Source organism: Saccostrea echinata, unplaced genomic scaffold (assembly GCF_033153115.1).
Source record: "Saccostrea echinata isolate AGI-Se365-2 ecotype Australia unplaced genomic scaffold, CSIRO_AGI_Sech_v1 ptg000009l, whole genome shotgun sequence".
NCBI lineage: Eukaryota > Metazoa > Mollusca > Bivalvia > Ostreida > Ostreidae > Saccostrea > Saccostrea echinata.
In genome coordinates, this window is record NW_026889758.1 from 48,312,501 (window position 1) to 48,324,948 (window position 12,448).

General features: G+C 32.5%; 2 protein-coding genes and 2 non-coding genes across 9 annotated transcripts in view; 3 read left to right on the forward strand and 1 right to left on the reverse strand.

The window, feature by feature from the left end:
- Positions 1 to 606, forward strand: part of LOC133182967 (1-phosphatidylinositol 4,5-bisphosphate phosphodiesterase classes I and II-like) — a 76,124-nt gene extending 75,518 nt beyond the window's left edge. For all 5 annotated transcript variants that reach the window (XM_061317866.1, XM_061317870.1, XM_061317868.1 and 2 more), the window contains one exon: positions 1 to 606. This exon is cut by the window's left edge and continues 2,052 nt beyond it. The gene's annotated coding sequence lies outside the window, so the exon portion shown is untranslated.
- A 1,002-nt stretch (positions 607 to 1,608) lies between these two features.
- Positions 1,609 to 1,681, forward strand: Trnas-gga (transfer RNA serine (anticodon GGA)). Its single transcript has one exon. It is a non-coding gene; the product is annotated as a tRNA-Ser (tRNA).
- Positions 1,682 to 1,841: 160 nt separating this feature from the next.
- Trnas-gga (transfer RNA serine (anticodon GGA)) lies at positions 1,842 to 1,914 on the forward strand. The gene has a single exon. It is a non-coding gene; the product is annotated as a tRNA-Ser (tRNA).
- A 3,655-nt stretch (positions 1,915 to 5,569) lies between these two features.
- Positions 5,570 to 12,365, reverse strand: LOC133183855 (RNA transcription, translation and transport factor protein-like). 2 transcript variants are annotated; one of them, XM_061318753.1, is made up of 8 exons: positions 12,281 to 12,365; positions 10,810 to 10,934; positions 10,613 to 10,712; positions 9,559 to 9,648; positions 6,688 to 6,776; positions 6,522 to 6,590; positions 6,329 to 6,377; positions 5,570 to 6,060 (listed from the first exon to the last, which is right to left on the reverse strand). In XM_061318753.1, the coding sequence occupies exons 1-8, from the start codon at positions 12,339 to 12,341 to the stop codon at positions 5,906 to 5,908; spliced, it is 738 nt and encodes a 245-aa protein (XP_061174737.1). In that variant the 5' UTR covers positions 12,342 to 12,365; the 3' UTR covers positions 5,570 to 5,905. The 2 variants fall into 2 exon arrangements, with proteins under 2 accessions (XP_061174737.1, XP_061174736.1); XM_061318752.1 differs by having other exon boundaries at positions 12,272 to 12,361.
- Positions 12,366 to 12,448: the final 83 nt, after the last annotated feature.

Here is a 12,448-nt window from a genome sequence, read left to right on the forward strand (position 1 = left end):
ACTAGTAGCTTTCTTCTTTATTACTGTAAAGTGTTATTAGGTACTGTCTACATGTACATGCTAGACAGTTTATAAAGTGCTATTTTATTATATTAGTTTTTTGGATCTATTTTCATTTGATTACCAGTGTTTTAACTTAAAGAAAAGGAAAATCATAAGATTTTTTGTAGGACTTAATTATGATTATTATTTAGGTTTTGTTTTGTTACAAAAAAAGAGAATTTTCTTTATCTAGTTAACACCAAGAATGGCCTCGTCTTTTTTTATTTTACTGTTCATGTCTCCCAAAAATGATAAAGAATGACTCGTTTACTTTCAATGGTCTGTTTTTTTTTTTCAGTGTGTTAAATAGGTGCTTCTTGCTTCTTTTGATATAATCAGAGAAAACCATGAGATTACAACAGACCACTACCTTATAATTGGAATATGCAAATTTTATTTTATGCATATTGCTTTTGCAGAAGATACAACATGACTTCTTATAAGAACTGAAGACTTTGTACTTTTTCTTGTCAATTTTTTTTGTATGTCTCCCATTTGTTTTGTTATCAAACAATCGTCATATGTTAACTGCAGGTGATCCTAATAAAAAGAAAATAACCAGAACTTGTGCTTTTTACTTTAGAAATTTATGATAATTTGCATTGATTGTTAACCTTGCCCTACAGTTTCATGATAAGGATGTTTTGCTTTCTTTGATAGTAAATGGCAAAATTTAGAGCAAGACTTCAATGTTTGCATTGCAATGTCATTCTTTGGGGCCAGAAAATAAGCCAGAGTTTTGATTAAATAACATAATTATTTAAAGCCAAGTAGAAACAAGAGGACCAAGGGCCTTAACAGTCACCTGAGTATAATACAACATTGTAAAGGATCCATACAAGTATAAAACTGGAGGTGCTGTGAATGAGATCACAGAATAATACACCCCCCCCCCTCTCTCCCCCAGCTACAATTTTTTTAAAGTGCCCATTCACATGTAAATGTGACCGTGAACTTGCCAAAAAGACATAGGTTAAAAAATGACACATCCTCTGGTTGTAAGTTATTTTTTAGTGAAATATGGACATCATATGTTTCTCCATTAGAAAATTATAGACCTGTCATGAATTTTACACTTTTTATACCAGTGACCTTGAATTTGCCACATGAACTTGGGTCAAAGTTTTGACACACACTCAAGGTCATAAACAATCTTTATACCAAGAATGAGCTTCCAATGATTTTCCATTACAGAAGTAAAGCTTAAACAAGAATTTTACGCTTTTTCTGCCAGTGACCTTGAACTTTCTGGAATGATATTTGATCAAGGTCACAACACACACCCTCAGGTCATAAATGATCTTTGTACCAAGTATGAGCTTCCAATGATTCTTTATTCCAGTTATAGCCCAGACAAGAATACAGCACTTTTTCTGTCATTGATCTTGAACTTGCCAAAATGACCTTGCATCAAGGTCATGACATACTCTGGGGTCATAAACAATCTCTGTACCAAGTATGAGCTTCCAATGATTCTCCATTAATAAAGTTATAACCTGGATAAGATTGCACAGGCAGATGGACAAGGTGATTCCTATGTGGCGGTCAGACGGGTCGATTGCCGGTGGCCAGATAGCTCAGTTGGTAGAGCACCTGACTGGAGATTCAGGGGGCCCGGGTTCGAATCCCGGTCTGGTCCGCTGCATTTTTCTCCTCTCCCGTTACATTTGGTGCCGTGCCATGCCCTGGAAGTGACAGGTGAAATACCTGCCAGGGAAGAGCCTGGGTTGGGGTCTTTGGAGGGCCAAAGACCTTAAAGGAGGGAGGAATGTGGCGGTCAGACGGGTTCGATCGCCGGTGGCCAGATAGCTCAGTTGGTAGAGCACCTGACTGGAGATTCAGGGGGCCCGGGTTCGAATCCCGGTCTGGTCCGCTGCATTTTTCTCCTCTCCCGTTACATTTGGTGCCGTGACCAGGATGTGACAGGTGAAATACCTGCCAGGGAAGAGCCTGGGTTGGGGTCTTTGGAGGGCCAAAGACCTTTAAGGAGGGAGGAATGTGGCGGTCAGACGGGTTCGATCGCCGGTGGCCAGATAGCTCAGTTGGTAGAGCACCTGACTGGAGATTCAGGGGGCCCAGGTTCGAATCCCGGTCTGGTCCGCTGCATTTTTCTCCTCTCCTGTTACACCTATATACCCCACTTAGCTGTACTTGCCCCAGTTTGTCATTATCACCATTATGACTGAACAAATCAACGATTAGAAACCCAATCTCATTCCCTCTCACACTGGCCTCTCTTTTTTCTTTTTGAAGAGCATTTGATGTACAAAGAAAAGGCATTTTTGTCTCTTTATTTATCAAATAGTTACAACTCTATTCCATCATTAAAAACTATGAAAGTACTTCTTGTATTATAAATGATCAAAATTATTGTACAATTCTCTTATTCAATTGAGCTTTCACTTACATTACTTTAAGGACATATGCAACGTAGTTTGAACTTTATTGTCTTTTCCCCTGGAGTTGAAGAGTTCCAATTCTTAAAGGAACTGTGTGTTACATTTAATGTCTATATATGCTGTTGCACACTTCTTCTAAAACAAGTTTGGATAAACAAAACATCTAGAATATATGTTTCGTAATTTTTGTATATTTTTCTGTGAATAATACAAGAATTTTCATCAACTAATATCTTTTCAAAACCTCTGGTAATGCATGCTGATTTTTTGTCTATGAACATCTAATAGCCCTATAATCATAAATTAAGAATATCTTGAAAAATTATCAGTAGGTAAGATACGTTTCGTATGTCCTTAATACAGTGATTAATTATCACAGGTGAATAGCAAAGGGGAATAACTTCACTCAGTGGACGAAAAATTAACAAAGCCTCACCCTAGCACCACAGGCCCTAGACTTAGGGGCCTAGAAATTCACAATTTTGGAAGAGGCACCCTTGCTCATCATAACAATGCACTAAGTATGTTTGCTGAATACCCAGGGACAGAAAAGAAGATTTTCAAAAAAATAATGAAAATAATGCATTTTCACAATATATTCAACAGAGCCCCACACCAAAATCCCTGTCCCAGGGCTATGAATTTCATAATTTTGGAAGAAGCTTCCTTGCTCATCATGACTATGTAATTAATTTATCTTCTAAATACCCAGGGACAGAGAAGAAGATATTTAGAGAATTAATGCATTTTCAATTTTGATCTACAAAGACCTGTCCTACCACCATAACCCCTGACCCAGGGGCCACGATATTCACAATTTTGGAAGACGCACCTTTCTTATCATAACCATACACACAGTTTATCTACTAAATACCCAGGAACAGAGAAGTTTTTCAAAAAATTAATATCTGCTAAATATATAGGGGAGAGAAGAAGATTTTAAAAGAATTTGTACATTTTCACTATATGTTCATTAAAGCCCCACTCTTACACCAGAACCCCTGACTCTTGGGCAATGGATTTCATAATTTTGGTAAAGGGCTTAATGCTTATTACAATCATGCAACAGTTTTACTGGTTGATCCAGGAGTAAAGATGAAAATTTTTAAAGATTTCACTAATTTTGATGGTTTTAGCCCAATCCTTCAGGCCCCAGGGGAAGGGGGGGGGGGGGGGGCAGAGACCATGAAATTCAAAATTTCTGTACCTCTTTACCCATTGATGCTATATGCCAAAATTTTTTGAAATTGAGAAGAAGCTGAAAATGTTCAAAAGTTTATGACCAACACACGTCGCATGACAGATGATGGCGGACAAAAACAGATGCAATAGGTCACCTTAGCGGCTCAGATGACCTAAAAACAAGCTAATTCAGAGAATTTATGTCTCCCACTTCAGGAAAAAAGAAGAGGGTGAAAGAACTGGAAAAATTATGCAGATGGAGAAAGGAAAAAGGTCAACCTTCACCTTTCAGCTTTTGGCCTTAAAGTCATTAGGAGTCTTTTTAAAGTTTAAGAAATTCATGACCTAAAGTTTCATTGCAAAAGCTTACAGAAAAACTAAAATTATCATTTGAAAACTATATATAGAATATATATTTCTGATCTTGACCTTTTAGCCTCAAAATCAATGTGTTCTTTTTTTTTGGCAAAAACTTTCAGAAAAACTAAAATTATCATTTGAAAACTATATATGCAATATATATTTCTGATCTTGACCTTTTGACCTCAAAAGTAATATGGGGTTTTTTAAGGCCATGGGGTGTTGTGAAATAAATCTCATTGCAAAATCTCACAAGCTTTTTAAGATGTAGTTTGGAAAAAAGTGTTACACAGATAGAATGTATGAATTTCTGACCTTGACCTTTTGACCTCAAAATAAATAGGGATCTTCTTTAGGCCATAGGGAGTTGTGATATTAAATTCTATTGAAGCAAGCTCAAAGACAACTAAGTTATCAACTGGAAAATGTTATACTGCAATGTTTGAATTTCAGATCTTGACCTTTAAACTTTTTGATGTCAAAATCAATAAGGGTCTTGAGTTGTGATACATAATTTCATTGCAAAAGCTCAAAGGCTTTTTAAGATATCATCCAGAAATTAAGTGATACACAAAAACAGAATGTATGAATTTATGACCTTGACCTTTTGACCTCAAAATCAAAAGGGGTCTTCTTAAGGCCATAGTAAGCTGTAATATAAAATTTTATTGAAGAAAGCTCAAGGAAAACTAAAGTTATCATCTTGACAATGTTAATTTTAATGTATGAATTTTGACCTTTACCTTTGACCTCAAAATCAATAGTTGTCTTTTTTTAGGCCATAAGGAGTTGTGAGATAAAATTTCATTGCAAAAGTTCAAAGGGTTTTAAAGGTATTGCCTGGAAACAAAAGTGTTACACACAAACAGAATGTAAGAATTTATTACCTTGACCTTTTGACCTCAAAATGAACTGGGTTCTTCTTTAGGCCAATGGGAGTTGTGATATAAAATTTCATTGCAAATGTCAAAAGGCTTCTTGAGATATAGTCTGGGAACAAAGGTGTTACAAACAGACAGAATGACAGAGAGACCAAAATTAATATCCCCCCACTTTCAGTGAAAGTGGGGGACATAAAAATATACAGCATATAAACATGTGCAAAGCATATATAAAAACTGCAGACTTGATAACTTACAGAAAAATAATTTTCATTATTCTACTTTTTTTTAAACTTTTCTTACTGAAGGAAAGTAAAAATTAGCGGAAATATGATGTGTCATATTGTACAATTACAGTGTTAGATTTTGATGTGACATCTTGTACAATTACAGTGTTAGATTATGATGTGTCATCTTGTACAATTACAGTGTTAGATTATGATGTGTTACCTTGTACAATTACAGTGTTAGATTATGATGTGTAATCTTGTACAATTACAGTGTCATGTAAGAACTCAAGGTTTCTTCATTGCACTTGTGACTTGACCAGATTAGAGAGTGAGCAAGGTGATTGCCTTCAACTACCAAACCCCTCCTTCCACCTTTGCAACTTTATTTAGTGTTTAATAATAAAAGCATCATGGCTTTTATTTAATATAGCTTACTCCTTCTTTCCAAAACTTCAATAGAATAAAAAAATAAAACTTCAGGAAGAAAAAGAGAGCAATTTAATCACTGTAAGCCCCTGTTGTATTAAACAATCATGAGATGAGTGGCCTAAATCAAATGCTAAGGAGATACAATATATTCAGCAATGGTTAATTAATCACAACAGTATGTGTACACCTGAACTCCAAATGAATTGAAGCCTTTCAATGAAATACTGTAATGTGAAATATTTTGATCTACTTGTAACGAGTCACTAAAGCCTGGATAAGTAGATATAGCACTATGTCGTCCTCCACAAGACCACAACCCAATCTTTTGTTGCTATAGACAACAATAAACAAAAGTATCCTGTCGAGAATTCTTCTGCAGAACTTAATATCCCACCTTTCCTAATCGACTATCTGTCTTAGGATTTGCTATAAGGGCCTGGACCCCAACGATCGCTGAATTTATCTGTGTTTGTAAGTCTCTCAAATTCTTAATGTGAATAAGTCTTAGGATTTTAGCCGCTTCATTTATTATGTAATCTGAAAAATATGCAAAAAACAACAAATTATTTAGACCCATTTAAGAGCACTTCCGTTCTATACAATCTGTATATGCACATGCACTGTACAGGTAATCTAAAATGTACATGCAAGTCACAATAATGATTTTCATGCATGCATTAATTTTCTGAATTAGCTTAAATTGAAAAGGTAGAATTAAATTTGAAAAAAAAAGAAAAGAAGGAAAAACTTGACATTAAAACAATTTAACATGAGCATTTGAAATAAATTGAATAACTGATCATACCTCCAGTGTCAAATCCCAAATCTGTCTGATCTAAAGGAAGTTGTTCACCCTGAAAATGGAAGCAAAGAGGGAGAAATGAAAATTATTGACAGGATAATATAAAACTTCAAACAGCTGAAGCCTCAGATGATTCACAAAGCATAAACATTATGTGTATATCTGCTGTGGAATTAATTTAAAAGATTTTACCCACCTGTTTTTCTGTGGAGAATTTTTTAATGGCTTCTTGGGAAAGTCGATCTTTCACGACCATACAAATTGCCTGTGTATTTTTATCATGATGACATTAAATTTGCAATGAATTTTATAGTAACTGTACTTCATTTTCAAATTCTTAAATACATGTTACTTCTACTCACCTTTAATTGTTCTAAGTGGTCAGCATGAGGAGGTATTTGCAAAATCATGGATAAAGATGTGACACCAGCCTTAAAATCAGGATCATTAACTGTCAAAAAAAAAGTCACATCTTTAGAATTAATCATCATAATATCTCTGTAAGTTTATACTGAGAGTCCAAGCCTTAAAATCAGGATCATTAACTGTCAAAAAAAGGTCACATCTTTAGAATAAATCATCATAATATCTCTGTAAGTTTATACTGAGAGTCCAAGCCTTAAAATCAGGATCATTAACTGTCAAACCAAAAGTCATATCTTTAGAATAAATCATCATAATATCTCTGAAAGTTTATACCGAGAGTCGAAGCCTTAAAATCAGGATCATTAACTGTCAAAAAAAAAGTCACATCTTTAGAATAAATCATCATAATATCTCTGAAAGTTTATACCGAGAGTCGAAGCCTTAAAATCAGGATCATTAACTGTCAAAAAAAAAGTCACATCTTTAGAATAAATCATCATAATATCTCTGTAAGTTTATACTGAGAGTCCAAGCCTTAAAATCAGGATCATTAACTGTCAAAAAAAGGTCACATCTTTAGAATAAATCATCATAATATCTCTGAAAGTTTATACCGAGAGTCGAAGCCTTAAAATCAGGATCATTAACTGTCAAAAAAAAAGTCACATCTTTAGAATAAATCATCATAATATCTCTGAAAGTTTATACCGAGAGTCGAAGCCTTAAAATCAGGATCATTAACTGTCAAAAAAAAAGTCACATCTTTAGAATAAATCATCATAATATCTCTGTAAGTTTATACCGAGAGTCGAAGCCTTAAAATCAGGATCATTAACTGTCAAAAAAAAAGTCACATCTTTAGAATAAATCATCATAATATCTCTGTAAGTTTATACCGAGAGTCGAAGCCTTAAAATCAGGATCATTAACTGTCAAAAAAAAAGTCACATCTTTAGAATAAATCATCATAATATCTCTGAAAGTTTATACCGAGAGTCGAAGCCTTAAAATCAGGATCATTAACTGTCAAAAAAAAAGTCACATCTTTAGAATAAATCATCATAATATCTCTGTAAGTTTATACTGAGAGTTCAAGCCTTAAAATCAGGATCATTAACTGTCAAAAAAAAAGTCACATCTTTAGAATAAATCATCATAATATCTCTGAAAGTTTATACCGAGAGTCGAAGCCTTAAAATCAGGATCATTAACTGTCAAAAAAAAAGTCACATCTTTAGAATAAATCATCATAATATCTCTGAAAGTTTATACCGAGAGTCGAAGCCTTAAAATCAGGATCATTAACTGTCAAAAAAAAAGTCACATCTTTAGAATAAATCATCATAATATCTCTGTAAGTTTATACTGAGAGTCCAAGCCTTAAAATCAGGATCATTAACTGTCAAAAAAAAAGTCACATCTTTAGAATAAATCATCATAATATCTCTGTAAGTTTATACCGAGAGTCGAAGCCTTAAAATCAGGATCATTAACTGTCAAAAAAAAAGTCACATCTTTAGAATAAATCATCATAATATCTCTGAAAGTTTATACCGAGAGTCGAAGCCTTAAAATCAGGATCATTAACTGTCAAAAAAAAAGTCACATCTTTAGAATAAATCATCATAATATCTCTGTAAGTTTATACTGAGAGTTCAAGCCTTAAAATCAGGATCATTAACTGTCAAAAAAAAAGTCACATCTTTAGAATAAATCATCATAATATCTCTGAAAGTTTATACCGAGAGTCGAAGCCTTAAAATCAGGATCATTAACTGTCAAAAAAAAAGTCACATCTTTAGAATAAATCATCATAATATCTCTGAAAGTTTATACCGAGAGTCGAAGCCTTAAAATCAGGATCATTAACTGTCAAAAAAAAAGTCACATCTTTAGAATAAATCATCATAATATCTCTGTAAGTTTATACTGAGAGTCCAAGCCTTAAAATCAGGATCATTAACTGTCAAAAAAAGGTCACATCTTTAGAATAAATCATCATAATATCTCTGAAAGTTTATACCGAGAGTCGAAGCCTTAAAATCAGGATCATTAACTGTCAAACCAAAAGTCATATCTTTAGAATAAATCATCATAATATCTCTGAAAGTTTATACCGAGAGTCGAAGCCTTAAAATCAGGATCATTAACTGTCAAACCAAAAGTCATATCTTTAGAATAAATCATCATAATATCTCTGAAAGTTTATACCGAGAGTCGAAGCCTTAAAATCAGGATCATTAACTGTCAAAAAAAAAGTCACATCTTTAGAATAAATCATCATAATATCTCTGAAAGTTTATACCGAGAGTCGAAGCCTTAAAATCAGGATCATTAACTGTCAAAAAAAAAGTCACATCTTTAGAATAAATCATCATAATATCTCTGTAAGTTTATACCGAGAGTCGAAGCCTTAAAATCAGGATCATTAACTGTCAAAAAAAGGTCACATCTTTAGAATAAATCATCATAATATCTCTGAAAGTTTATACCGAGAGTCGAAGCCTTAAAATCAGGATCATTAACTGTCAAAAAAAAAGTCACATCTTTAGAATAAATCATCATAATATCTCTGAAAGTTTATACCAAGAGTCCAAGCCTTAAAATCAGGATCATTAAATGTCAAAAAAAAGTCACATCTTTAGAATAAATCATCATAATATCTCTGAAAGTTTATACCAAGAGTCCAAGACTTAAAATCAGGATCATTAACTGTCAAACCAAAAGTCATATCTTTAGAATAAATCATCATAATATCTCTGAAAGTTTATACCAAGAGTCCAATTACAAATCAGTACAGATAAATGGACTGTTGCCATTAATATATATTAATTTTAACTTTACATAGAATCAAGAGTGCCACTCACAATCCAAATTATCTAAAGGATTTGAAGAAGGGACACGGTCTGTTTGGGACATGGCTATATTAGAAGGATCTACTGCCTTGTATTCATCAACTGAAAAGGAATTAAACAAATAGTGAATGACCTGATGGATGGAATGATTTGAATAGGATTGGAAAGTTATTATAAATGAGTTGGAGCATCAAAGACACACTTATTCTATTACCAGCCTCTGCCTTCAAATACTCGTTATCAGTCAAGATGATTCATACTATATTATTTTTGTATTATGATAGAAAGATATATCTGATATTCCCTAGATAAACAAGTTAATAACTACAAAACAAATTAGTCCAGTCAATTTATCATTAACATCAAATTAATTGCAAAAGAATTTTTTTTGTTATAAATAAAAATTATTACAAATGTTTAGGCCTATTTCAGAAATTCAGAGTGTATGTTGCATTTCCTTGCCTCAATATGATAAAATTTGGGGAAGAGGATATCTGAAAATAGGTCAAGTTTTGTCACTACTCTTTATGTATGATTTTTTTTCATTATATTTAGAAAATATAAAAGAAATGACTAATACATACTAAATAATACTTTAAAGGAAATTTTTATTTTGTTTTCTAAACTCTGTATTCACTATTTATTAAACAAATGCCAATATTTCCAAAATATCAAAAAGGTGTAAGTTAAATTCAAAATATCCATTTGAAATCTTTACTATCTATGTGAAGTAATGATCTGTTAAACTACATGTACATCAAAAATGTTTAAATCAGATTAAGCAATCATGAAAATGGGAATTTCTTTTGATCATTGGTGGATTTACAGAGCTATGCCTCTATTCTATAATAAATGTAATTCCCAAAAGTAATTAAAATAAATCATGTCAAAATTATGCTTTCCCTTCATTGCATTTTCTTAGGCTTTTTACTTTATATATTTTGTACATGCTAGATTTTATTTATCACAAAATAATTTCTGTTGCAATTACATGTAGTTTTACATTGGAACTACATTTTTGCTAAATTGACTGGACTAAATAGTAAATATGGAAAAATAGTTTTACCATGGTCTCCATATTCGAGCCTAACTGCATATGCTAATATCCATTCAATCATACTGGTTCTCTCAGATTGCTGATAAGGACATCCTAGATCTTTAAAATACTGAAAAATGTACATGTGTATGTTAAGTAAATATACTCCTGAGGAAAGAGAAATGACTTTTGGTCATAATGTGAAGCACTGTTACGCAGCCACTCACAGATTCACATGCTTTAGTCCAGTCACTGCTTTTAATATTCCTGAGTCCTGTTCGGTCTTCTATCTTGTAATGACGAATTTTCTGATCCTCTACCCATATGATGAAATTGCGAAATTCATTTTCATCTGTCAGACCAATAGATGTGCAATTTATTATCAATGTGATATAAATAAATGCATCAAAACTTTAATAATTTGAAAATTACATCAAAATGACAATCAATCTTTAAAGTCATATATGGCGTATTTTTTATATGTTCAGACTAACTAAAATTAAAAAGATCTTTCTATTTGTTTTATTATTTTATATAAAGATAGGACTTTCCTGTAAATTACACAATTTAAATCAATCACGTTTCAAAGATTTTAGAAATTTAAAAAAATAACCGGTTTATTTACAGACTCCGCATTTAAATAACAGACACAGATTAAAGTCAATATAACTATGGAAACATGAGGTTATTCAAGTTTAAAATCGGTGAAAATTTTAATTTGAACGTAAATAACATATATCATGTTTATTTACACTCATTGTCGTATTTCTATTTTTTTATAGCTCAGATAAGCCATACATAGCTTTAACAGTTAAAGCATTCTTTATGTAAAAATAAATAAGTAATAATTGGCAAGTTGCTTTTCGACAAGAAATAAACAGGTCCGGCACAATCTCTTGATTTAGCTATATAGCTTGATTTAGCTATATAGCTTTATTAAGCTATTCAGAATAGCTTGATTTAGCTATTTTATCACACTTTTTTCTTAAATGAGTTATTTTCTCAGAATGCACAAATAGTCGCACCTTGGTGCAGTGATAATATTCAACCTTGAACTCCTCTGAAAATAATGCATGTAAAGATCACTCATCAAATTACGTCTCCTTAAGAGACTTTGTACTCAAAGTTCTTAAAGTTTTGGGGCTATATAAAGCAATTGATACAGTTACTTCTTCATTGAAATTATAAAAGAGGCCAATTATGGTCAACAAGATAATTGATTAGTAATAATTCAGTACAATGAGAAGCAATCATACTTATCCACGCCTCGAAACACACAAGGTGGTGTACAGTTACTCAAACAATGGAAATTCATCTTTTGCTTAAAAGTATTCAAATGCTGCAATGTTAGAACTATCTTTGATTTCAGTTGTTGTTTTGATAGCCCATAGTACATATATGAATAATCAAATACTTCCGACTTTTTGTCTATTTCTTACAAAAAACATTTTTCTGAAAAACTGCACATAAATAGCTTTATCAAGCTATTTGGAATAGCTTAATAAAGCTATATAGCTTTTTCAAGCTATATAGTAGCTTTTTCAAGCTATATAGCTTAATCAAGAGATTGTGCTGGACCTGATAAATAATGAAAATGCTTAGTCTAGCAAAGGTTTCTGGAAAACTTCTTTTTCATATGATGTATAGGCGCAACCTGTTATAAAATTCAGCAGAAAATATGGTATATACATATCGTACCATTTGCATTGAATTCGTTTGGGTTTTGGTAACCGAGAGCGCTTAATTTTCTTCTAAACATTCTAACTGCAATAATGCCAATATCAGTTTTGATCACACGTTTCAACCTAATATCGTTACCGGATGTGGAGCGTGCAAGAGAAAAGATGAATTGTAATGGGAACATCA